We start from the raw sequence: 27,032 nt of genomic DNA, 5'->3' as shown, positions 1-27,032 counted from the left end.
ACAGACTTCCCTTTTAGTATATACGCAGAAGCAATGGCCTCCTTGAGCCAACGCGCAATCGTGGTACGGGAAGCTGCCCCACCGCGTTTTGGCCCCGAGCACAAAACAAAAAGATGGTCCGAAACCCGAAAAGGATTCGTAACTTCCAGATAACAGAGCAGAACTCTGCGGACATCAAGCTTCTTCAACATTCTAGCCTCAGGATCAGAACGCTCCCCCTCCGGAAAAGCGGGCAGCTCAACCGACTGGTTCAAATGAAAAGCTGACACCACCTTCGGGAGGAAGGAGGGAACCGTCCGTAACGATACCCCCGCCTCAGAGAAGCGTAAGAAAGGCTCCCTACAAGAAAACGCCTGTAACTCTGAAACCCTTCTTGCCGACGCGATTGCTACCAAAACACCGTCTTGAGAGTAAGATCCTTCAGCGTCGCACGCTTAAGGGGTTCAAACGGGGGCGCGCACAGAGCGGAAAGAACGCAATTGAGATTCGAAGAAGGACAAGGCTGACGTAATGGCGGCCTCAAATGCTAGGCACCCCGAAGAAAACGCGCTACATCCGGATGCTGCGCCAAAGACCTCCCGTGCACCATACCTCTGAGGCAACCAAGCGCCGCCACCTGGACTTTGAGCGTACTGCAAGACAGACCTTTCGCGAGACCAGCCTGAAGAAACGCAAGAACATCCGTAACGGATGGCAGCACAGGATTCACCTCCCGAGCTCTACACCAATCCTCGAATACCGTCCAAACCCGAACGTAAGCGAAGGACGTAGAACGTTTTCTAGAACTCAGCAAGGTGGCTACCACCGCATCGGAATACCCTTTATTCTTCAAGCGTCTCCTCTGAAAAGCCAGGCCGCAAGACCGAAGTGATCCGCGTCCTCCAAACAGACGGGCCCTTGACGTAGAAGCGCCGCCTCCCCCCGGAACCGGAGAGGGGGCTCCCGTGCCAGCTGCAGGAGATCCGCGAACCAAGGACACCGTGGCCACTCGGGCGCCACCATGATCACCTCCGCGGGATGCATCTCTATGCGCCGAAGCACTTTTCCGATCAGGGGCCAAGGAGGAAACACGTACAGCAGCACGTTTGTGGGCCAGGGGAGGACCAGAGCATCCACCCCTTCGGCTCCCCTTTCTCTCCTGCGACTGAAGAACCTCGGGGCTTTGGCGTTCTGAGCGGTGGCCATCAGATCCATGCGTGGCGTTCCCCACCTCTCGCAGAGTAGGTGGTAAGCCAACTCCGGCAGCTCCCATTCCCCCGGGTCCAAGCGATGTCGGCTGAGGAAATCCGCTTGGACATTGTCCACACCGGCGATATGGGACGCCGCGATGTTGCGGAGATTCCTCTCCGCCCAGATCATCAGTTGCCGCGTCTGCTCCGCGACAGATCGGCTCCTTGTTCCTCCTTGGCGATTGATGTACGCCACCGTGGTCACGTTGTCCGACAATACTCTGACCGCTTTCCCCCCGGATCAATGGAAGAAAAGCCTGCAGTGCCAGTAAGACCGCTCTGGTCTCCAAGCAATTGATGGACCACTGTGACTGAGCCTTGGACCACTGTCCTTGCACCGAGTGTCCCATGCACACCGCCCCCCAGCCGAAAAGACTGGCATCCGTCGTGACATCCAGGCGGGCATAATCAGGGACACTCCGCGCTTCAGATTGTCGGAACTGAGCCACCACAGTAGGCTGGACCTCGCCTGATCCGATAGGGGAAGTGGCAGGTGAAAATCCTCTGACACTGGCCGCCAGCGGGAGAGCAATGCGGATTGCAATGGCTGTAGATGCTCAAAAGCCCAGGGCACCAATGCCAGCGTGGACGCCATCAACCCCAACACCATCAGATGATCGCAGACCTGAGGGCACCGCAGGGCCAACAACCGGCGCACTTAACCCTGAAGCTTGCACACCCGCTCCTGGGACAGAAACACTCTGCCCTGCTTCGTGTCGAACAGTGCTCCCAGGTACTGTAGCTGCTGGGTGGGAACCAGTCGGCTCTTGGACAGATTGACCACCCAACCGAGTGAGCGCAAGAGTTGCAGGACTCTGTCGACCGCCTGGCGGCATTGGACTCCCGTCTTGGCCCGGATGAGCCAATCGTCTAGGTAGGGATGTACCAGTAATCCCTCCCGTCGGAGCGCGGCGGTGACCACCACCATGACCTTCGTAAACGTCCTTGGAGCGGTGGCGAGGCCGAAGGGGAGCGCTTTGAACTGATAGTGCTTGCCCAGGATACAGAAGCGCAGGAACCGCTGATGGGCCGGCTGAATGCCGATGTGAAGGTACGCCTCCGTGAGGTCTAATGATGCCAGGAATTCACCCGGACGCACCCCTGCGACCACCGACCGAATAGTCTCCATTTTGAAGCGTGGAACGCAAAGGCATTTGTTGACCCCTTTCAGGTCGAGTATGGGTCTGAAAGTACCCTCCTTCTTTGGCACGATGAAATAAATGGAGTACCGCCCTCGACGGAGCTGCCCCTGTGGTATGGGCACTATCGCCCCTAGGCCTTCTAGCCGATCCAGGGTATCCCGGACTGCCGCCTGTTTGCTGCTCCCCTTGCAAGGCGAGATCAAAAACTTGTCCACAGGGTTACGTGCAAAATCTAAAGCGTAGCCGTGTCTTATCACGTCGAGGACCCATTGGTCCGTGGTTATTCTGGTCCATTCCCCGTTCTCCCACGAAAGGACTGAGACCATGCCGGAGGCCTCGAGGATCCCGAGCCGACCCGAGACGAGGGCCCCGATGATCTCTGCGGCCGGGACTTTCTTGGCCCCCGGAACCGGGCCCTACTGGAGAAAGATGTCCGGTTTCGGTGCCTGTCCTCAGGCAGCTTGAAAGCCCTGTTCTCACCGAGCGACTGCATCAAGTCGTCCAACTCCTTACAGAACAGTAACTTCCCTTTGAACGGAAGGGACCCTAGATGAGCCTTCGAGGACCCATCCGCTGCCCAATTTCTGAGCCAGAGAAGCCGGCGCGCTGACACCGCCGAGACCATGGCCCTGGCCGACGTCCGTAGAAGGTCATGCATGGCATCCGCACTATACGCGATCACCGCCTCCAGGTGATCCGCCTGCGCCGACTCTTCTCCCGATAGGCCAGCATTAGCCTGAAGCACCTGAGCCCAGCGCAAGCCCGCTCTCAACGCAAAGTTACTGCAAATAGCCGCGCGGACCCCCAGGGCCGAAGCCTCAAACACCTTCTTAAGCTGTACCTCCAGTTTCCTATCCTGGATATCTCATAGGGCCGTAGCTCCCGTGACCGGAATCGTGGAGCGTTTCGTCACAGCGGAAACCGCTGCATCCACCCTGGGAAATCGAAGGAGGTCCAGCGCGTCCTCTGGCAACGGGTAGAGCTTGTCCATAGCTTTACTGACCTTCAGGCCCAAATCCGGGGTATCCCATTCCCGGAACAGGATGTCGGTCGCTGAGAAGTGGAATGGAAAAGCCACTGCCGGTCCCGTGAGGCCCAGGAGCACCGGATCCATTTTGGCGTCTGGTTTAGAGCCCACCGGCGGGGCATCCACTCCTACCTCCAGCAGAATAGCCGGGATCAGAGGTGCCAGCTCCTCCTTCCTAAACAGGCGAACCACTTTAGGATCGTCACCTTCCACCGCTGGCGCTCCTTTAGCGTTGCCAGGATGCGCCCCCTCGTCAGTGACGGGAGCTCCGGAGCCCCCCGGGACCTCCCCGTCCAGTTCCTGCTCCGCTGCTGAGGACGAGTCAGATTCGGTGTCCTGAGGGACTCCCCGCAGCGGCCGGCGGTCTCCGGGCAGGTCCACGGGCCTCCGAGGACCCTCCCCCGCCCTCTTCTTCCGCGGCTGCAACGGTCTGCCCGAGCCCCCATGTCTTCTCCGCTTCTTCCTAGATTTCTTATATTTTAAGATTTTTTTTTTTTTTTACAACCTGCCACTGGCCCTGGTCCTGATCCTTCTTCTCCAGCGGGGGTGAGTGAACCGGGCTCCCCGGTGTCACCCCCGACGCTGCTGCCAGATAGGCCGGGTCCTCAACCCCAGCAGCGGCCTCAACCGGGGGGGGGGGGGGGTGGTCCCCTCAGAACCTCGCAACCCCCCTGGGAGGCTTCCAGGACCCCGAACTGACCACGAAAATAAAAACCTCTCTCCCAGCGGATTAACTTTCCTTTTATTATTATTATTTTATTTTTTTTTTTTCCAAAACTCCCCTGACTAGCTAACCACTAACCAGGATCACCAGAGACTGTGGGTGGACCTGCCCCATCTGCTGGAGACAGAGTAAGACTGACGAGCTGTGGGTGGCGCCTTACTATATGTAGGAGTGCCCGACAAGTTTTGCTCTGTCTCCATCTGCTGGTGCAGAGTCACAATCCAGGTGTCTGGACTGATCCTGGTACGTACAGGGAAATGGCTCTTGCCCTTCCACCCGAGGATGTAGGGATGCAGAAGATTAGCTCCTTTAACATCCAATAGTGCCTGGCCACCTTCCTAACTCTTTATCCAATAGTGCTCTGAGCACAGAGCTCAGAATGTGCTGCAAGGGTTACAGCTGACAAATATGCAACATGCAGTACCAGCAGCACAGAGAAAAGGGGAGAATTTACACTGTTTCTATCCCAATTCTGTGTGTGGGACTTTGGCAGAAGTCACCATTTCCCTGAAACTCAGTTAAAATCAGTCTTCAGTTTCCTGCAGCAGTGACCAGAGTTAGACAGTTCTAAGCAAATGTTTCTGAAATTCTGCAGTATATATACATATTAAATATAAATTTGTATTTACTTTGCAAAAATTAACTCACTTTGTGATGTGTCTCTGGATAATTTATTTAGTTTATTTTTTTTTATTTTGGGGGGAAAGATCTTAGTAACAGGGGGAGGAAGGAAATAAAATATAGGGCCAGGAGAGAGGATCTGGAAATGAGGGAGAGGGGATCTCACTGGGTAGAGCCAGAGGGAGGGTGAGAGGATCCACTTTCATAGGCTGATTAAAAAGCTGCTCCAGAGCTGCAGATGCAGCATTTCAAGGCCTCTGGTCACCGCTGGAAGCCAGTGAGGGCCAAAGCGCATGCTGTGTTCAAGTCCCACCCCCACCAGTAAAAGCGCTCACCCTCCAGTGCTGCCCGTACCCACCTCCTCAGCCCCTGCTCTCTGGCCCTGTCCAGCAGAAGCTCTTCCCAGCAGGCTCCCTGCCCCTGCACAAATGCAGTGCTGCTGCTGAAGGAGAGAGGAGAAGCCTGGAGCCCCCATTGGTAAGGATAAATGTTGCTGCAGTGCAGTTTTGAGGAGAGAGGGATATTCTTGGCAGGTATGGAGAGAGAGGGACATGCTAGGCAGGGGATGAAGGTACAGATGGGGATGCTGCTGAACGGGTGGGTGGGAGAATCTGCTTAATATTGTATTATTGTCCTGGCTTCTGCCACCAAAATAAACTCCAATATTTACTCAGAAAAATAATGAGTCACATTTTTCCAGATTTTCTCCTGTTTTTGTTGTTATAATAAACCCTGATAAATTCCTGGGAAAAATAAAACCCAAAAAAAAATGAAGCTCCCTACTTATCCTACACGCCCCCCCCCCCCCCCCCCCCCATCTCTCCAATATCTTCACTCATCCCACACACCATCCAGTCCCCTCACTCTTTAAGCCTCCTCCTCCTTTTAATCTCTCCCCCCCTTGCTGATCCAGGCTTGGTGATTGGAGGACAGCAGTGGTGCCTTAAGCTGCTTCCTCTTTCTCTGCTGCCTGGAACCAAAGGGTCTTGACTCTCCTGCCCCAGGTAAGAGAAAAGGGGAACGAGGCCCATGGTGTCCCAGTTGTTCCTCTTCATCACCAAGCCTGGATCAGCAGCAGAGATAGGAGGGGAAAGAGATGTGCTGTCCAGTGCTTCTGATCCTACCCAGCCGTGAGGAATAAGGAAGTCCACGGCCTGCCCTTCCCACTGCATCATGGATTATAATCCAAAGCTCTCTCACTAACCATGCCAGATGAGATACTTAACTTTCCTATAATCTATTAATGTCTGCCCCACAAAGAGCTGCATGTGTGTTTACTGAGTACTAAACTGTAAAATGATCTGGGACACCCAGTACACATGGCTACAGCACCCCAGTTCACCAGTCGGATTACATCCAGTTTCCCACATGATCCTTCTTGCTAATTCTGCATATGTCAGAAAAAGGCAAATGAGGTTTTGCAGTATAGACCCATTTGAAAAGATGAAGGGTACAAGTCAGAGAGATTCAAACTGATTTCAATTATTTCTTCTGAGATTCACTGAAATTCTCTCCAGGAAACCTTGCAAACACTGACCATATAAAGGAGTCTGCCTCACCTTTCTTATGAAGTCATTATTCGTGTACTTATCTCTTAGCACCTGTTCTTCACAATCCCCCTTCCCTACACCCTACAGAAGCTGCTGCCGACTGTCCTGCCCTTAAAAACATCTGTCAGCCTGCACCTGAGAGGTGCAGTGAGCCTTCTCATCTTTTTATTGAAGGGGGGGGGGGGGGAGAGAAGAGGTGAGAGGGCTCCAGGAAGCCTTTGACAGTAGAAGGCTCCCACTACCAATTTTATTTTGCACATTATTTATTTGTTTTAAAACAGATTCAATAGTCATCATAAAATAAACAAAATATCTTTTGCATCTCAGTGACTTGGCTTGTTCCAGTTTGTTAACGACAACTGGTGTAGGCGCAGACACCAGGAAAGATAGGGGGAGAAAGGAGAAGTAATATATCTGTCCACAGAGCCAAGTAGCTGGAGTTAAGAGTTTCAGAAGAGGTGTACAGACAAGTAAAAAACCAAAACGGTGGCAATGGGACGGAAGGAGAAAGTGCAGCTCACAGGCTCCCCAGCTGCAGGTTCTCCACCTGAATGTTTTCTACCTGGATGGTCTCAAAGTGGATACCTTGTACATCAATGCTCGCTGGGAAGACCTCAATAGTCTCCATCACAGGGAGAGCCTCCACCCTCTCAAGGACAGCCACATTGTTGGTGTACTGGGCTGGCGGTACCTGGCCACGGTGGATCTTGCGGTGCTTCCAGAGATTGGAAAAAGACCGGTAGGCTTTGCCACACTCTGCGCAGATGTAGGGCCGCTCCCCAGTGTGGATGCGCCGGTGCTCCGACAGTCGCATGGCGATGGTGAAGGCCTTGCCACATACTTCGCACTTGAAAGGCTTCTCACCTGTGTGAAGTCGCCGGTGGTCCTTCAGGTGTGTAGACTGGCGGAAGGCCTTGCCACAGTCTGGGCAGGGATAGGGCCGCTCCCCTGTGTGGATACGACGGTGAACATGCAGGGAGGTTTCAGTGCTGAACATCTTGTGGCAGTCTGGGCACTCAAAGCTCTTCAGGCCTGCAGCAGTGCGGGCCTGGAGATCCCGTTTCCTGTCACTTCCCCGGCTCTTCTTTCCCCAGGTAGCCTGCTTCTCTCCACTGTGCAGCTGCTCATGGGCTTTCAGTCGAACCGCCGAGCCAGTCTTCTTGCCACAGGTCATGCACTCAAACTTGCGTCCATCTGGGCTACACTTGTGCTCCTGCAGCCGGATATCGCTGACAAAGGCGGCTCCACAAAGTGGGCAGTGCAGTGGCTCTAGGCCTTGGTGACTGAGCATGTGCACCTCCAGTAGTCGCTTCAGCAGGAAAGACTTCTGGCACTCCTCACACTTGTAGGGGTACTCACCGGTGTGGTGGTAGTAATGCATCAGAAGACGGTTGCGCCTCATGAAACTGACGCCGCAGTCCTGGCACTTGTAGCGGTAGTGCTGCTTGTGCATCAAACGGTGCTGCTGCAGCGTGGAAGACTGCGTGAAGGCCTTGCTGCACAGCTCACAGCGGTAAGGCTTCTCTCCAGTGTGGGTCAGCTGGTGGCGCAGAAGGTTAGCTTGGGAGGCGAAGGTCTTGCTGCACTCCTTGCAGTGGAAAGGTCGCTCCCCAGTGTGTGTCAGCTGGTGGTTGTGCAAATGTGACTTCTTCTTGAACATCTTGCCGCACAGCTGACACTCGTGCTGCCGTTCCAGGATATGCACAAAGTGCTGGTGCCGCAAGAGTTGCAGCTGTCTGGGGAACAATTTCCCACAAGGGGAGCAGCGGTAGGCGCCCTCAATGGGACAGTTGCTCTCCGTGGAGTTCTGAGCTTTGACCACTGCGACCTGATCTGGGCGGGCGGGGGCTTCTGGAATGGCTGCACTCTCCAGCTTCTCCTTGCCCGTGTGAGTGCGCCGGTGATAGAGGAATTTGGTCATGTTAATGAAGGTCTTGCCACAGTCACATGTGTAGAGGGGGTCAGAGGAGTGGCTGTGGCGATGGGAGAACAGGATGAGCTCCGTGCTGAAGCCCAAACCACACTCTACACACAGGTGAAGAGATTCATCACCATGGGCTGCTCCCAAGTGCTCTTCTAATGCCTGTGGTGAGGGGAAGGTTTTGCTGCAGAGTGGGCACTTGAAGGAGCCCTCACGATGCGACTGTAGATGAAGTCGCAATTTGTGGCTGAAAGCAAAACTTTTCTGGCACTCGCCACACTGAAACTGCTGCCCTGGCTCTTCCTCCCCAGTCTTGTTTCTTACTTCTGAGGACTCCACTCCACCACCCACTGCTCCTTCTTTTAGCTCATAGCTGTGATCATTTGCTGTGGTTCCTGTATCCTCCACTAAGGGGAGTGGCAGCTCTTTGGACTCTGCTGGCGGACATATCTCACTCGCAAGCTGCCCCTCTACAGCTTCCACTGCACAGGCTGGGGTAGAGCTCTGTTGTCCTGCAGTAGTAGCAGGATCACCTGCAGACCCAGCATCTGAGACGGTGGTGGAGGTGGTGAAGTGCGTAGCTTGATGTTCCAGGAATTCACTGGGTGTCTGGAAAAGCTGTGTACATTCAGAGCACTTGTACAGAAGCAGCTCCACAGTGCACTCCGGCTCTGTGCCAACGTTCTGCCCATCACTTTTCTTGTAAGAGTGCTCCAAGTCCACCAGTGCCAAGGCTTGATGAGGACTGGTGCCTGCCCGGTAATACTGGTGGTTATTCAGAAGCTGAGAGTCGGCTGGTAGCTGTATGCTCTGGGTTGCTGCAAGACTTACAAGCTCCAGGTTTTGCACTGGCTCTGATGTGGTTGGCTCCATCTCTGCTACCCTCTGGAAGACTATCTGTTGTGAGGGCTGAGCCAGGTGGGTCTGCCTGTGGCTCAGCCACATCTCTTGTGTATTGAACAGGGCCTTGCATTCCATACACTCATACTGGATCCCGCTGCTGTTCGCCAGTTTGGCCTTTGAAACCTGAGCCTCCTGTGGCTCCTGGCTCAGCAGCTTCGGATGAAGGTCCTGGTGTTCTAAGAGCTCCTCAGGAGACAGTAACAGTTGGCCACATTCCAGGCATTGATAGTGCCCTTCCTGCACAGCCAGTGCTCGGTACACACCACTGTCTGCAGCTACTGGGTCCGTAACCCCCACCACTTCATACTGCTGCTGGGGCAAGTGGCTCTGCTGGTGCAGCAGCACCTCCTCTAGGCTGCAGTACACTTGCCCACACTCCGAACACACATAGTGATGCTCCACATACAACACAGTCTCCTCTGCCATTCTCCGGTAGGCTTCACCTTCTCTTTCCTCTTCTTGCTACCATGAGGTTGGGGGCAGACCAGGACCTCCCTTTTACTGGATCTGATCAAATGCTGTTCTGCTACAACTAGAAAAAAAAAAGAAGCAGATATAAAAGGGAACATTTTATAAGTTCCTAATGACTCAAAAAACATAGCAGGAGACCTTTTGTGATTTGTTCAACCTAAGATTTCAGAGCAATCTAGAATGTATTAAAATTTAATTTAACTTGATATTTATAAGAAGTGGGAGGCATTCCTACACACACCCTCTAACCTTTTTTTTAAATAAGCTAATATTGCAGAATTTAAAATTATGGACCTTGGAATCCATCTGCTATTTACTTTTAATTAAGATAACATGGTACTAATCAGTAATAGGGCATACACCAATTTTACTACTCTAAGAGGAAAAAAAGATTGTGTGGAAATTAAATCTCTGATTGTGTACTGCAAAAATTATACTTTAAAAGAAAGTACATTTAACTATACTCTATTCAATTTTCTTTCAATATTCTCTTTTTTTTCTCATATACTCTGTAGTATGAACTGATTTTTGTTCTGATTCTCTTATGGCATAAATTTTCCCTCTTTCTAAATTTTCATCCCACCACAACTTGATCTCTTTTAACAGTTTCTTTTAATTGTGTCTCCATTTCTAATCCAGTGGACACCAAGGTGGTTCACTGGATTAGAACCTAACTGAAGAATAGACAGAGGGTAACAGTAAAAAGAGTGCATGCGAAGGAAAGAAGAGCGATTAGTGGAGTGTCTGAGGGCCATGTTCTTGGGCAGCATCTAATTTAACATCTTCATGAATGATATTGCAGAATAGTTAGTAGGAGCAGTTTGTCTTTTCTGCAGAAGAATCTAAGATTTGTCACAGTGGACACCCCTGAGGCAGTATCTAGAATAAGGAGAGAGCTAAGAAAGCTTGAGGAGCCAAGAATTTGGCAGCTAAACTTCAATACAAAAAAGGAGCAGTGTCAGGCATTTGAGGTGCAGCTATCCAAGGGAGCAGTTTCCGATTGAGAGAAGGCATGCACTAGGTAGGAGACACACCACAGGGTGATCATTTCTAATGATCTCAAAGTAGCAAAAGAGTATGGCATGATGGTGGCCAGAGCCAGAAGGATGCTAGAGTGAACAGGGAGAAGCATAACAAATAAGGCAATAATGCATCTGTTCAGAATGTTGGTAAGGCCTCCCTTGAAATACTGTGCCTGGTTCGGTAAGCTATACCGCTATATAATTTCTTCTATAAACTGTTTTGTTTTGTTTTTACAAATAAAGTGGTATATTAAGAGAATAAACAAAAAACATATAAACAGAATAGAGGCAGTTCAAAAAAGGGCTACCAAAATAATTTAGGGTCTGCACCATATATCTAAGAGGAGACCTAAGGACCTAAATATGTATACCTCAGAGCAGTGGTTTTTAAAACTTGGGAGACATGACTCAATACTCAGTTGCAGCAGCCTCTTTCCTGCTGCACCTTGCTCCACAAAACTCAAAGTGACTGAGCCATGTGGTGCCTGTACTATTGGGCTTCTTGGCCCTCGTCATGAAAACAACATTGGAAGTATTAGTACCACATTTCAAATTTCCTAAAAGTCTCATGGTACCTGTATTCTCAGCACTGTTCTCATGATAACGGCAAAGAAGCCCAAGAATACAGGCACCAAATAGCTTGAAGTGACTGACCAGAGAGAGAAGGCACAAAGACAGTGTGTGGTGGAGATCAGAGGAGGGAAAGTGGTGAGCATGAGAGTGGGAACTAGGGAGGAAAGGGGTGGTGAAAGTGAGCAATGGGGGATGGGGAATTAATCTGTCCACATGAGAGAGGCAGAAGAAGGATGTTTTTCTTCTATTGTGTGCCATGGAAAAAAAGGTTGAAGACCAATGCTCTCAGAAGATAGGCTGAGACACAGAGAAATAGAATACAGAATCAAATACTTCAAAGTTATAAATAATGCGAAAGAAGTGACCATTTTTTTCAACTGAAATTCTAAAAGAAAAGTTCATGATACAAGACTGAAAGAGAATATACTCAATAGTAGCATCAGAAAATAATTGTTCAAAGGAAGAATAGTGGATGAATAGAACAGCTTCCCAGAAGAGGTGGTGGAAGCTAAAAATGTAACAGAATTCAAGAAAGCCTGGGAAAAACAAACAATCTCTAGTAATAAAAAAGAATAAAGGAGAGGACAGAAATTAATCGGGGTCCAAAGGCAATTAAACGATTTCAATTGGGCAAAGAATATGAACCTACTAGTTCTTATTTGCCATTACATTCTCTACCTCTGTCCATTTCAGATCTCGCTGGCCAGATATGCAAGAAACTCCTAACAGATGCCAGCGAGCTGAAAGTTTGTGAAGATCCATGGACACAAGGAAGACAGGGGCCTGGCTGCCGGGGTGGGGGACCTGGCTGCCGGGGTGCTGATCCCGCACTACAATCAGCACGAACAAGCAATGAGGACAGTTACCACTGTCAGGCTCAGCCAGCACTGGCTATACCCTCATTGCCTCTCTGGGCTTGCAAATGGCATTTCTCTAACAGCAGGAAATGCGAGTCTAGGGAGGCAATGGCGTAAGACTAGGACTGGCTCAGCCTGTCCCTGGAGGCTTTAAGGGAGGAACCCCTCTTTCGCCCTTCCTGACACTAATGTCAGGAAGGGCGATGTGTAGACTCCCACCCTACGCCCGATTCTCACCTCTAACTCCGACGACATCTATCTCCGTTTCCACTCCCACACATAACAGACAATCCCAAGCTACTGCTACTCCAGCAGCGGGCCGCGACCTGCCAATAAACCGCAAGACCATTGGTGCAGCCGCGACCCCGCCCCCTCTGTTGGCATACACACGTTCCCACCCGCCCCCTCTCGCTCTCTCTCCACTAATCAGAAGAAGCACGCTGCAACCTACCCTATAGCTACGACTTGCTGGCCGCGGAGGGCGCGGGGAGAGACGTCAAACTAGACCGGCGGTGAGGAAAAGTATCCTTACAAAAGGGAAGGCAAACGATGACGTGTAGGGCGTGCGGGTGTCAGTGACAGAGGCACGCACACGTGAAGCGACGTACGCCAAGTACAAACATAAGTAATCAGAAAATTGCTCCACATAAGTAAATTACATGAATATATAATAAACACGCCTTGCAAGTAGTAGTTGATGTGCTGCAACTATTTTGTCCTTATATTTTATTACATGATGTATCTTGCCAACCTTTAGCCCTCACAGGGACTCAGATGAAAAGCAGAATGTTACTATGATCCTCAGTAGTACGTAGAGCATTACATTAGGCACACAGCCTGGCTTTTTTGATCCCTTCTTTTCACATTCAGTGAGAATTTGCTCTATGTGCTTTCATTCATGTATTTTCAGGCCATCGCGGGATGGTTGCTCGGACGCACCATATGGCTACAGCTGTATGCATGCGAGTCGGAAAGCGGACCGCTCTAGTTTTTGGGTCGAAGTCTTGTAAGCTAACCTACATCCGTCATGTAATAGGCAGATAGGTAGGACTGGACTTTGTGATCCCTAACCCGATACAGCGAATTTTTAGGGTCCATCTATAAAATATCTCTCATTCATAGTTTGATTTCTGGTTCAGGCAGCCTTTAAAAAGGCAACAGTGCACGTTTTCATTTATAAACAAGTAGAGTAAACATACAGAGGTATGGCTTTAGGAATGCTTTCTAATATGGATTGGTGGAAGTGGCAATGTGTGTGTGGAAAGGGTATGGGAGAGTGATGGATGGGGGTGTTTGTATTTTTGGGTAAGTAGGTTGTGTAAGTGAAGGAAATGGATGGGGGTGTTTGTATTTTTGGGTAAGTAGGTTGTGTAAGTGAAGGAAATGGATGTGGACGGGTTTTTGTTTTTTTTTGAGGGGGGGGGGTATGTGTTTCAGTTGGTTGGGGTGGCTGAGGAGGTGTGTGTCGGAGTTCTTTAGGGTTAATCTGCGGCAGGGTTGCATGTGTAAGGGCAGTTGAGTGTGCGTTATATTTTTAGGAGTATGGCTAATTAAAAAGGATTAAAAAGTGAGGATGGGATAGGAAGCAGTGTCCTACTGGGGATTAGTAACTGGTTAAAAAAAAAGGAAACCAGAGAATTGGACTAAATAGTTGCCCCAATGGAGAAAGGTCATCAGTATGCAGTTTAACATGACTACGATCAGCTACCGGACACCACCTTGAGTGCCTCAAAATGCTGCTATTTGCTATTGTTTGCTGCATTGTTATTTTAAGCTTAGTCATTATTATTGATTTATTTCAAGCTTAGCGCTTGCTGTGCATATTTCTCAGAAGAGAATTGCTAAGCTACTACTAAACGCTGATTATATTCCTCCATTCAAATACTGTACCCTGACCTGGGTGACTTTTTAATTCAAAAAGGCAGGTAATAAATCCAAATAATAATATATACAGCAATTTATAGTTCACCATGATACCAGTACTTCTGGTCATGGCCGATTACATTTATATTCAACAATAAATTAATATTCATTAATGATCTAGAAAAGGGAACAAGTGAGGTAATCACATTTGCAGATGAACAAAATTATGCAAAGTTGTTAAAACTGTAGGGCCTTGTGAGACTAGAAAACTGGGCATCTGAATGGGAGATGAAATTTAATATTAAAAAGTGCACACAGGGAAAAATCTCAACTACATGTACACAATGCTGAGTTCTGTATTGGGAGTTACCACCCAGGAAGAGAAGACCTTGTGGACCACACATTGAAATCTTCAAACTTAGTAGAGGGCAGCAGTCAAAAAAGAAAATAAAATGTTAGGAACGATCCAAAAAAGATGGAGAATAAAATGGAAAATATATTGCCTGTTTCGAGCCATGATGCGACAGCACCTTGAGAATTGTGGGCAGTTCTGATTGCCCCATCTCATAAAAGACAATGGTACTAGAAAAAGTGCAAAGAAGAGCAACAGAAGTTAGAAAGGGGATGGAACAACTCCCTTATGAAAAGAGGCTACATAGGTTAGGGCTGTTCAGCTTGAAGAAAAAGAAAAAAAAACAGCCGAGAGGGAACATGATGAAAGTTTTATAAAATCATGAATGGGTTGGAAAAAAAGGTCTGTTATACTAAAACCAGGAGCCACTTCATGAAACTAACAACCCATAGATTTAAGACTTATACAAGTATTCACACCCTTTACATTTTTCACACTCTGCTGTCTAAAAATGTATGTGGCTCCTGAGTGCCACAGAGGTGTGTAAGGGTTGTGTCAATATGGGGTAGGAAGGTTCTAGTGAAGGAGGTTCAACTTTAAACAGAGGATGTGTCATTTTACACTGTTGAGTGATAGGGTAGTTCAGCCCCTTTTGGGCATGGTTTAGAGTAGACTATAAAAACCCTGGTTCCATGAGGGACTGGAGTTTCTCCAGAGTGTCTGAGAAAAAGGAAGATGTAGCTGATACGCCCTCCTAAGGAATACAGCTGGCAAAAAGCAAGAGTTCATATGGGATACTCTCCTAAGTGTAAAGTAACTAAAGAGTTTGTTGGAGAGTTCCTGCTCTCTGGGGTTCAGTAATAGATCAGAGAGCTTTGTGCATGCAGATCTCTTGCAATATGCAAGTATCCTTCCTGCTAAGGAGGGGTTGGAAGGGGATTGGATAAGTTTGAGTGATGGGATGCTGTTGATATGGTTGGGTAGTAGTAGGAGGTTCATTCCCCTAAAGGGGATGGGTTTCGGGAGAGGCAATAAAGAGTGCTTCCACAGGCACTGCAGGAGAGATAAAAGAGGAGATGAAAGGAGTTGTGGCAGTCCAAGGCCTCAGACCCTGAGAGAGGGTGGTGTGGTTGAAGACTGCTATCTAAGATCACCAAGAGCAGCTGTAGCAAACTCAGCCCTAGAGCTCAGGAGTGTTTTGTCCTTGCTGGTAAAGCCCAAGTGAAGATCTTACAAAGATTTTTGTTTCTGTTTGAGAAGATGCTATCCCGAAAACCTTGGGGGTAAAGACTATTTCTTGTCTTTCCTTGTCTAAGAAGATTTCTACTGTGAGATTCTGAACTGGTTTTGATTTTACTATGTGGACTGAATCCAGATATTGATATTTTGTTTCTGAGACTTGGAAGATTCTGCTTTGAATTTGGAAAATAAATTCTTTTCCCTTTTTTTTGTAATTTTAATTTTTTTTAATTTATAAAAAAATGTTAATCCACACTTACCCAAGTTTTCAAGCGGCTTATAGAAAATAAAATATTCATAATAATAAAACTAAGATTAAAAACAGACAAAATTGATTCATCCAAGCTTGCAGGAATTAGCTGTACCTCGTAAGTATGATGTCAATACTGTGTCATACACACTCTACTGGCTTGTGACTTGTTGCCTTGATATTTCGGCCTGATCTCCAACTGCTTGTGTAATGCTTAGTGGGGTGTGTTGTCCTAAAGGCACACAATCTTATTTATATATTCTGCAGCTACTCCAGCTAACCATTCACGCCCACGCTGACTCTTAATCCCTGAGAGGGACTCTTTTTATTTGGGGAAGTTCTCACGTATGGCCCAGATGATGAAAAGAGGTCACCAGTGTAAGTGCTGTATTTTAAGGGCTGTAAAATCTCAGACAGGACCAAGTCTGGGGGTTAAAATAAAGTTTACTGATTCATAAAGTTAAATAAAGTCCATTGTCCAAAATGATGAGTAGTTACAGGGTTTCTTTCTGTGTAGGTAGGTGTCCTTAATTCAGACCTCTGGGTAGAGCCCATGGTGATTTTAATTGCACACACACTTTCAGCGGCTGTCCTGTGGAATCCTAATAAAAGGGTTCCCTTTTAACTGCAAAAATCCTACCTTTAGACATCTTCTTTCCCGTGGACATCCAGCCTGTCCCGCTTCTGTGGGTGGAAATCCGAATGAGATCTCCTTCTCTTTCTTTCTTTGATTCGGATGTTCATTCTCCTTAGCTGTTACTTCTGGGATTTCTCATGGGAAAATTCTGGGGACCAGGCTATTCCACAGCACTGCAATCCCAGTGGGGAAGGGGAGTCCAAAACGCCTCCCTACTATTCTTTAGGTCCAAAAAAATCTGGATAGGTTCTCTACCGTCAATCTCTCGCAGCAGGATCCATCCCTGCTGTTTGCCTACCTATTGAGTAGAGTAGGATCTCAGGTCTTTGGTTCCCTGAAAAGAGCCCTTTTGCCCCGAAAAGGGTATCTGGCTTAAAAGTCTATCTTACTGTAAATTATAAGGAGGACCCTCTGGCAGGGAGTGTACGGTGAGGTGTCTCTTCTAAAAGAAAACTCCTTTGGGCAAGGCTGGGAGGCCCTACCAGAGCATGGAAAAATACATGTTTATTCTGCAGATCCCCTCTCTAACTGAACGCCCCCCCCCCCCCGGGCTGTTAAAATAGCCAAGTTACATAGCACTGAGTCACCCAATCCAAAGCCTCCTGGTGGGAGGACCTGAAGGGATGGATGGTTCCTACTGCATATGTTCTAAGAACAGGAATAGTGGCATCTACTGGCCAGACCAGGAGGGTCTGCAACACTTGATGAACAAATAGGTTTTTAGTGCCTTCTTAACTAATTTTGCACATGATATTGTTTGAAGGTACTCAGGCAGTGTGTTCCAGAGGTATGGTCCAGCGATCGAGAATGCTCGTTCTCTAATTGTGCCAAGATGCACCAATTTAATTGAGGGAATTTCTAGAAAACCTTTGTTTGCTGATCGCTGATCTGGTTGATAAAAACATAAGATCATGTTGAACCAAGGTCTGGACTTGTCTTGGAGGAGACTATGAATTAGAAACAATAATTTGTACTGCATGCGCTACTGGACTGGTAACCAATGCAGGGTTGATGGAATAGAAGGTATATGATCATGCATTCCTGCACCAGTTAGCAGTCTGGCAGTGGCATTTTGAACTATCTGTAATACTCTTGTGGAATTTTCTAGTAACCCTAGGTACAGGGCATTACAATAGTCAAGACCTGTTAAAGCTAATGCCTGTAAAACTGTACGGAAATCCTGTGGGTGTAATAGTGGCCGGAGATGTCTCAGCACCAACCAGCTTTGTGGACCTTGAGTTATTTGGTAAATGTCCCCTTAGGCTCCCATAAGATGTTTAGTCCCCAGCTGACAATACCTGGTGAACTCACTCATCTCAGAGCTGCAGCAGTATCTCTCACCACCTCCACATCCTCTGAAGGCAACACCCCCACGGAAAGGGGGGTTACATAAGCATTTCAGAATACCTGAAAGAGAAACTGTGTGAGAATAAGGAAGCATATAGAGAAGGATTTAGTAAAGGTGGTGAGAACTGGGAGGACTGTGCCTAACTGGAACTTATCAGGGCACTCAATGGACTTCACTGCTGAGAGATAAAAAGGAGTGAATCTTCCTAAGTCTGTTCTGGATGTTCAGTGAATACAGTAAGTGGGTGACTAGAAACTAAAATGGGTCTAGACAGGTCGAAGTGTGAATTAGTTCCTTTGCTATGATTATTTGATATAAGAAAAACACTGTTTGGATTTCTTTTTAAAACTTTTTTCCTTGCTCTACTATTTTGATCTTATACAATTTCTTTACAATAAACTTTGTTTGGAGCACAAACTGTTGTGGACATTAGTTTTGTGGTGGTTGTCCTAAGCCTGATTTGGCCTTGCAGGTTTCCCTGCCCCCAGCCCAAGAGCTATTGTGTTTCCCCAATCTGGGAAAGCTACCTAGTGCTTCCTCAGGGCTGGAAGGTGACTCCAGATGGAACAGAGGTTACATATACAAACCAAAATTAATTAACGTAAGAGAGTTGGTTTCACTGAAATACACATTCTCTACACTTTCCTCCTGAAAGAACAATTATAAATTCTTGGGTGGCTACTAACCACCGACAGAGCCATAAAAGATTGTATTGTCTCTTCGGGGCTGGAACCACTCCTGGCTAGCTCTTTTAACGTCTCTCTCTGCCAAGGTCTGGATTCCTTGCTGATGGGGGGGAAAGGCTTATCTTTCAGGGCCTGGAGCGATAGGGGTGCCTTGTTTTACTTTTTTTTAAAGGGAGAAGTACACATCGTTGTCCCACTCTGTGTGCTATAAGTGCCAATAAAACACCAAACTTTTGTGCAGAGTCCAAAAATAAACCTTTTACTGATGGGTAGTTAGATGGATAAGTGGCACAATAAATGCTAGAGATGTGCATTTGCTTCATTTGTTTCACAGTTAGGCGCCGGGCTTTATAGTACACGAGCAGAAAAAATGGGTAGTGTGTGCATAACTCAAGCTATTAAATATACACACATACTATCCATTATACATGTACTATAAAGCCTGGGCGATATACGCGCAACTCCAAAACAAATAGAACACATGCACATCCATAATAAATACACTTCAAGAACCCTAGATGATTTTTCCTTTCTTACAGTCCTTCCCTTTATCTGTGCAAGTGTTTCTTATCATCAGGACATAGGAAACCTTCACCCTTCAGGGCTTGGCTAAGTGAGGTGGCCAGGGTATCCTTTGCTAGGGCAGTAAAACCCCTCCAAATCTGCAAAAATTAGACTTATTCTCTTCCCAGGGACTCCAGTTGGGGATCCTCTGATGTCTAGATGATTTTTACTCACAGTTTGTCTCTCTCTCTCTCGTTCTCAATATCTTTTCCTTTGTATCGAATTCCAAGTTGGAAGCAACCCCCCTCAGCAACATGCAGCCCTCAGTGTTTCTCTTCAGGCAGGAAGGGACAGCAGAAATCTGCCTCCTGGTTCTTCTTTCTGTTAAGAGAATCCTGAATCAGGTCATCACATATCGCTGGTCCCTGAAAAGATAGCAGAGGGACAAGTCCCTATCCCGGGCCCCCCCAGACCCAGGGTTCCCCGTGCCCTGAAACCAGGCAACAAGCAGAAGTCGCTCAAAGCTTCCTACCACAAAAAGGTGCAAAAACCCAGCAAAACAACCCACAGGTAAGCCCAATCAGTCAGGTAGTGGATTGGTAGTGCAGCCTCCCGACCTTGCTCAAGATCCCCTGACAGGTTTTGCCTGGATCATCTAAGTAGGCTCAAAAATCAACTTGGAAAAAATCTTGCATGACTGCCACCTAACTCCAACTCAAAGCACTGCCCACAGTCTCTGAGCAGAGCAGGGGGACAGCCATAATAGCACCCTCAAAGGAAGAGGCTGCACCAAATGGTTCCTCTCCTTATTTTCCAACCTAAACTGCTCTAGCTAAGATTGTTAAACTAGGACCACTAATGGTAATAATCCAGAAGAGTCCATTACATAAAAATACTCCAAAAGTAATAAAGAGTATGTAGCCCCCTACTTTGGTGTTTGGGCCAAATTGTTGCAGGGGGACACACTCAGTCCTGAGGCTAAGTCCCATTTCTTGGGCACCAGTCCTTTCAACCCCAGGGCATTAATTATCTCCAGGGGAGGCTTAACCTCCTGGGCACAAGGCGGGCAGGGTGGGGTGGCCAATTTTTCCATGAACCATAACTGGACATCCCACTAAACTTCATGCTTTGGGGGGGGGGGGAATTACTGACTATTGTTAGTTGTCAATCCATTCATTACTTGGCTTTCAAGCACCCCTTTCAATATACTTTGTTTTATAAATGTTATTTTAACTATCCTCATAAATACATCAGGGTCTCTCATGCAATTTTGCTCTCTATCACAATTAAAGCCTTTCTAATATACATCCACCTCCACACTTCCCCAGAAACACACAGCCTCCTCTCCTATACACACACACTCCCAAACACACAGCCTCCTCTCTCATCTAGACGTGCACACTCCCAAACACACAGCCTCCTCTCATACACACACACAGACACACACTCCCAAACACATCCATCCTCCTATCTCATGCACACCCCCACACAGCCTCCTGTCTCAGACACTGGTGATTCGCTGTCCCTTTCCTTAAAACCTTCCCAGCCTTTCATCTGCCTCTCAATATGCCCTCCCCCTCCTCTGTGCACTCCACTTATGTGCTTCCCTCCTGTCTCTAGTCCTCTCCTCCTTATGCTTGTCTTTCTCTCCCTCCTGTCTCCCTCTCCTCAATGCCTTCCTAATTCTCTATTTCCTTTCCTTCTGGGTCCCCTGTCTACTTTGTCCCTCTTCTGTCTGTTCCTTCCCTGCCCCCTCTGTCTCCTGCCTTCCCTCATGTTCCTGTTGTGCCTCTCCCCTTCCCTGTGACCTTCCTTCCATACCCCCTCTCTGTATCTCCTTCCTCCCTTGCTCCCCATGGGTCTATCTTCCTTTCCCTCCACTTTTCTCTGTGTCCCCTCTGTCTCTTCCCTTTCCCCACCCTGTGACTGTCTCTTCCCCTCCTCTGTAACTGTATCCCTCAGCTTACTGGCTGCAGCCCCTCTCTCAGGTCTTGGCCCAGCACACACAGGCCTATACAGTAAAGCGCGGCCGTGGTTACCCTGTTTCTAACCCACTTTGTACCCACAATTTGGCCGCGTAAGTCTAACCCGCGATTCACTATCCGTTTTACCAATCCTTACTGCTTCTTTAAATCAACGTGTATCCCTTTCCGCCCGTGGCATGTATATGATATGTAAACGATCGGATTAGCTATTCCCTCCCATACAGTAACGTGCGGCCCGATTATCGTCTTTTTAACCAACTGTTTTGCCGCGTCTTTAACCCGCTAATTTACCGCCTACCCTGACCATGGCGTTAGAGGGATGTGACAGCAATAGGCAGGCTCCGGTCAAATAAGTGGGTGGGTTGGAGCAAGCGAGTAACATGGTGTGGCCTGGTTCTCCTACGCTCGGGCCTGGTTCTCCTACGCTCAGGCATCGGGGATTGCCAGTCCTCTCTCCCCCCCTTCCCGAAGCAAGGCGCAGGGCGAAAATCAACTCGACTTATTATTAAAGCAAATAGAAATTGTAACAAAAGTAAACTTACTGCATGCTTCCAGCAGCCCCAGTCCTCTCTCCCCTCCTCCCGAGGCGCCCACCGCGGCTCCCCTGTCTCCCGGGAGCAGCCGGCGGCGAAAGCGGCTTCCAGCAGCCCCGCCGGCGAAGGTGCATGAACGCACGTCCAATTTGGGCGCTCAAGCAGCGAAGGCGCATGAGCGCACGCAGTGACCTGAGCGCCCAGATGGACATCCGAGGTCACGGTGTGCGCTCATGCGCCTTCGCTGCTTGAGCGCCCAAATTGGACGTGCGTTCATGCACCTTCGCCGGCAGAGCTGCTGGAAGCCGCTTTCGCCGCCGGCTGCCCCCGGGAGCAGGGGAGCCGCGGTGGGCGCCTCAGGAGGAGGGGAGAGAGGACTGGGGCTGCTGGAAGCATGCAGTAAGTTTACTTTTGTTACAATTTCTATTTGCTTTAATAACATGTCGAGTCGATTTTCGCCCTGCGCCTTGCTTCGGGAGGGGGGGAGAGAGGACTGGCAATCCCCGATGCCCGAGCATAGGAGAACCATCCACTTCCTGGTACCTGTCATTTCACATGTCATTTGAAATGACAGGTACCAGCGCACCCAGGATACTGTATAGGCGCTGTATAGCGCTCTATACAGTAAAATGGATTGCACTTCATGGACGCGCTTTGGACGCGGCTTGCATTTGCATCTAATTTAAATACTGTATCGAGCGGTATGTGATCCGAACTGTGTGCGCGGCAAACGAGCGGGCGCCCGGCACTGCCGCACTTTTTCTTACGCGCCCTTACTGTATCGGCCTGACAGTGAGGGAGGAGGAGGGACCCAGAGGGCATTGCTGCAGAGATCTGTGGAGCCACTGGGAACTGAGGGCTGTGCTGTGCCCCGCCTCCCCTTCCCATCCCATCCAATCACAACACAGGAAAGGAGGCAAGTGGGTGGGCACACAGCTCAGTTCTGGGCTCTGTCTTCCCCTATAACCAGGAAGCTGTGGCAGAGAGGAGCCTCGAGCAAAAACTGGATTTTCAGTATCAGCACAGTTGAAAACCTGGCTATCCAAAACCGGGCAATTGGCAACCCTAGGGCAGGGGGATGGGGAACTCACTTTCAGTCTGTTCACTCTCCCACAGTTAATACTCACTGTCTGCTGGCTCACAGGGACGGTGCCTACCTTCAAGGTGAAAAACTGGCAGGACACTGGAGGTGGTGTTCAAATAAATTTACTGTAACAAAAATAACTACACAGACCATTCAAGTTCAGGAATCTTTACAAAAACACAAAGGTTCACAGTGCCTGTTCTCACTTTATTGTTCCTTGAGCCAAGAAATCCCTGTGGGGTAGGCACAAACTTAACACCCACTCTCCTGGGTGACTGAGTGGGCTTCTGAAAAAAGGTTAGGTCTTATTCTCTCCAATGATAATCAAAACAAACACAGCATGTCATCCTACTAGCACCAACCTAAAGGATGGTGGTGGCACTATTATGTTGTGAGGATGCCTTGCAGCAGCTGGAGGAGGAAGGCTTGTGAAGATCAAGGGAAAGATGGATGGACCTGTCCAAGTCTGCCATAGATCTGGGAATGGGGAGAAGATTCACCTTTCCGCAGGAGAATGATCCTGAGCACAAGGAAAAAGCAACGATGGAGTGGCTCAGCGAGAAGAAAGTGAATGTCCTCGAGTGGCCCAGGCAAAGCCCTGACCTGAATCCAATAGCAAATCTGTGGCAGGACTTGAAGAGTGCAGTCCAGTGCCAACTGGAAAGAGCTTGAGTTCTTCTGCCAAGAAGAATGGGCAAAAGCTGCACCATCCCGCTGTGCATGGTTGGTGGACACGAATCCTAAACATCTGCTGCAAAAGGGGCTTCCGCCAAGTATTAAGGGGTGTGAAGACTTATGTAATCAAGACTTTTTGTCTTTTTACTTGTAAGGGATACTCTGATCCCTTACCAGTGTTTCACTTTTTGTACCAGCACTAGGGACGTATCATGTTTTAGACCATCCCTAAAAGTTTCCTTCTCCCAAGGCTGGGATTGGTCAGCTTGGCCCTATAAATTGGGGTTGAGCATATGCCAAAGGTAGAGGGTGGTGGGGCTGATGCTGTGAGGAGAGGCTTTTGGCAGTGATCCCTGGCTAGCCCACCCCCAGGCCTGGAGAAGAAAAGGGAAAAGAAGCTTTTGTAGGAGAGGTTGACTTTTTGAAAGAAAGATTTTTTTTTTATATACTGTTTGAAGCTTGATCCCATTTCAGGAGGGAACCCTCCCTGCCTGATGGAGAGTCTTGGTGTATTACTTGCCCTGTGCCCATCTGTCCAGAGAAGAGTTTTGAGAGAATCAGTTTTGGAAGCTTTTGGACTTTGCTATCCCAGGAGTTTTATTCCACACATTTCACTTAGAATCAAGATCAAAAAGCTCCACATGACACCGTGAGCAGTCTTTGGCTTACCAGAGGAAAGAATCAGTCTGGACTCTGGCTTTCCTTTTGCAGTTTTAATTCAATAAAAAATTAAGAAAACACAAGCCTGCTTACCTCAGCAATGCTGGAAATAGAAATGCAGCAGTTTAGTCACATAAGTTGTTAGCAAACTTCCTGCTTTCTCCTAGTCTCATCTGGGCCCCTGGGCCATTGCATCTTATCCCTCTCCCCAGGGGAAATACCCTGCAACCAGGATTCCCTTGTGGTTGTCTTAAGGTGGACCAGGTTAAATTCCTGGTTCTCAACTAACGTACAGTCCTTTACATTCCACTTGAGTCTTATTAGACCACAAAACATTGCGCAAGTCACTTCACCTTCCATTGCCTCAGGTGCAAATTAAATTGTAAACCTTCTGGGAACAGGGGAAATACCAACAGTACCTGATTGTAATCTGCTCTGAGTCGCCGAAAAGTAGAATATACATCAAATAAATACATTCTCCTGAATGTATGCAGCATCTCCTGAATGTTTCCTTACAAATGCTATGATCATATCATATGACTTTTCTTCAGCAGTGGCTTCCTTCTTGCCATCCTCCAACAGAAGCCATGTTTGTGGAATAATCTTGAAATTGTTGAATGGTCACCATTTTCCCCAGTCTCAGCCAGAGACCTCTCTGGTTCTTTTAAAGTAATCTTTGGCCTCACTGTGACCTTCTGCAGCCGTTTCCTTAACCCACAGCTACTGACTTTGGAGGGATGGTCTGATCGGGGCAGTGTCTTGTTGAAGCCAAACTGTTTCCACTTTACAGTGATGGACGTGACAGTGACCCACAGGCATTTCAAACATTTTATACAGCCTTCCCCTAATCTGTACCTTTGAATAAGGTTATCCTGGAGTTTTCAAATCATCTCAGCTACTGGGACTGAACACGATGGGCTCTATTTCACTTATTAAGCCAGTGTTTTGCATTTGAGTTTGCTATGATTTACACAATCACAATATTTTTTTTTTAATTCTTAATTACTTTTGGAACATAAGAATATAAGAAATTGCCATGCTGGGTCAGACCAAAGGTCCATCAAACCCAGCATCCTGTTTCCAACAGAGGCAAACCAGGCCACAAGAACCTGGCAATTACCCAAACACTTAGAAGATCCCATGCTACTGATGAAATTAATAGCAGAGGCTATTCCCTAACTAAACTTGATTAATAGCCATTAATGGACTTCTCCTCCAAGAACTTATCCAAACCTTTTTTGAACCCAGCTACACTAACTGCACTAACCACATCCTCTGGCAACAAATCCCAGAGCTTTATTGTGCGTTGAGTGAAAAAGAATTTTCTCCGATTAGTCTTAAATGTGCTATTTGCTAACTTCATGGAATACCCCCTAGTCCTTCTATTATTCGAAAGTGTAAATAACCGATTCACATCTACTCGTTCAAGACCTCTTATGATCTTAAAGACCTCTATCATGACCTCTATCATATCTCCCCTCAGCCATCTCTTCTCCAAGCTGAACAGCCCTAACCTCTTCAGCCTTTCCTCATAGGGGAGCTGTTCCAATCCCTTTATCATTTTGGTTGCCCTTCTCTGTATCTTCTCCATCGCAACTATATCTTTTTTGAGATGCGGCGACCAGAATTGTACACAGTATTTAAGGTGCGGTCTCACCGTGGAGCAATATAGAGGCATTATGACATTTTCTGTTTTATTAACCATTCCCTTCCTAATAATTCCTAGCATTCTGTTTGCTTTTTTGACTGCTGCAGCACACTGAGCCGATGATTTTAAAGTATTATCCACTGTGATGCCTAGGTCTTTTTCCTGGGTGGTAGCTCCTAATATGGAACCTAACATCGTGTAACTACAGCAAGGGTTATTTTTCCCTATATGCAACACCTTGCACTTGTCCACATTAAATTTCATCTGCCATTTGGATGCCCAATCTTCTAGTCTTGCAAGGTCCTCCTGTAATGTATCACAATCCGCTTGTGATTTAACTACTCTGAATAATTTTGTATCATCCGCAAATTTGATAACTTCACTCGTCATATTCCTTTCCAGATCATTTATATCTATATTTATATGACATCACCTCCTATCCCATTACTTTTTAGTTTTCTTAGAAGCCTCTCATGAGGGACTTTGTCAAATGCCTTCTGAAAATCCAAATACACTATATCTACTGGTTCACCTTTATCCATATGTTTATGAACCCCTTCAAAAAAATGAAGCAGATTTGTTAGTCAAGACTTCCCTTGGGTAAATCCATGTTGACTGTGTTCTATTAAACCACGTCTTTCTATATGCTCTACGATTTTGATCTTGAGAATAGTTTCCACTATTTTTCCCGGCACTGAAGTCAGGCTCACTGGTCTATAGTTACACAGATCGCCCCTGGAGCCTTTTTTAAATATTGGGGTTACATTGGCCACCCTCCAGTCTTCAGATTCTACAAAACTCCATGGCCAGAATCATAACCGGTACGCGCAAAAGAGACCACATCACCCCCATACTTAAGGACCTACATTGGTTGCCCATCTCCTTCCGCTCACAATACAAAACCCTCACCATCCTTCACAACACCCTACATAAACACAACCACACCTGGCTCGATGAAATGCCTCATTACCGCTCCTCCAACCGCCCCACAAGAACAACCCATACAGGTACTCTCCACATCCCATCCCTCAAAACAGCACATTCAACTCATACCAGAGGGAGAGCCTTCTCTGTCGCTGGCCCCACCCTCTGGAACTCCCTCCCCACCCTCCTACGCCAAGAGACATCCTTTCACAAATTTAAGAAAGGAGTCAAGACATGGCTTTTCCGACAGGCCTACCCCGACACAAATCAAATTTAATATCCCCATTAGCCCCCTTGCTCTACCTTATACTCCTTGCTCCCCCCCTTTCCCAGGTCCTTCCTCTGAAGAAAACCTTTTACCCCATTGAATACCACCTACTTCATCTTTCCATAATCCTACCTAGTTAAGCGAGTCCATGTACATTAGCCATCTGTACATGGTATCCCTCCTTTCTGCCTTTTTCTCCCCTCACTTCTGCCTTTCACTCCCCTCACTTCTTCAAACAAGCCTTTTCTCCCCCTCCTTTCCTTTTCCCACTTTCTCTCCCCTTTTTCCTCAATCTATACCTTTCTTTTCCCTTACTTATCCCCCTTTTCCCACCCT

General features: G+C 47.8%; 1 protein-coding gene across 2 annotated transcripts; it reads right to left on the bottom strand.

Moving 5' to 3' along the window:
- Window positions 1–6,517: 6,517 nt before the first annotated feature.
- LOC115076041 (zinc finger protein 574-like) lies at window positions 6,518–12,629 on the bottom strand. 2 transcript variants are annotated; one of them, XM_029577127.1, is made up of 2 exons: window positions 12,492–12,629; window positions 6,518–9,649 (listed from the first exon to the last, which is right to left on the bottom strand). In XM_029577127.1, exon 2 carries the CDS (start codon window positions 9,541–9,543, stop codon window positions 6,811–6,813), a length of 2,733 nt encoding a protein of 910 aa, XP_029432987.1. In that variant the 5' UTR covers window positions 9,544–9,649; window positions 12,492–12,629; the 3' UTR covers window positions 6,518–6,810. The 2 variants fall into 2 exon arrangements, with proteins under 2 accessions (XP_029432987.1, XP_029432986.1); XM_029577126.1 differs by lacking the exon at window positions 12,492–12,629 and adding an exon at window positions 12,278–12,430.
- Between the last annotated feature and the right edge of the window lie 14,403 nt (window positions 12,630–27,032).

Source organism: Rhinatrema bivittatum, chromosome 14, assembly GCF_901001135.1.
Source record: "Rhinatrema bivittatum chromosome 14, aRhiBiv1.1, whole genome shotgun sequence".
Classification (NCBI taxonomy): Eukaryota; Metazoa; Chordata; class Amphibia; order Gymnophiona; family Rhinatrematidae; genus Rhinatrema; species Rhinatrema bivittatum.
The sequence above is the reverse complement of the archived record's forward strand: the minus strand, read 5'-3'. Positions and strand labels throughout refer to the sequence as shown.

What these genes read in the sequence shown, in the direction of transcription:
- LOC115076041 (XM_029577127.1), bottom strand. Translation starts at nt 9,543, where the DNA reads ATGGCAGAGGAGACTGTGTTGTATGTGGAGCATCACTATGTGTGTTCG.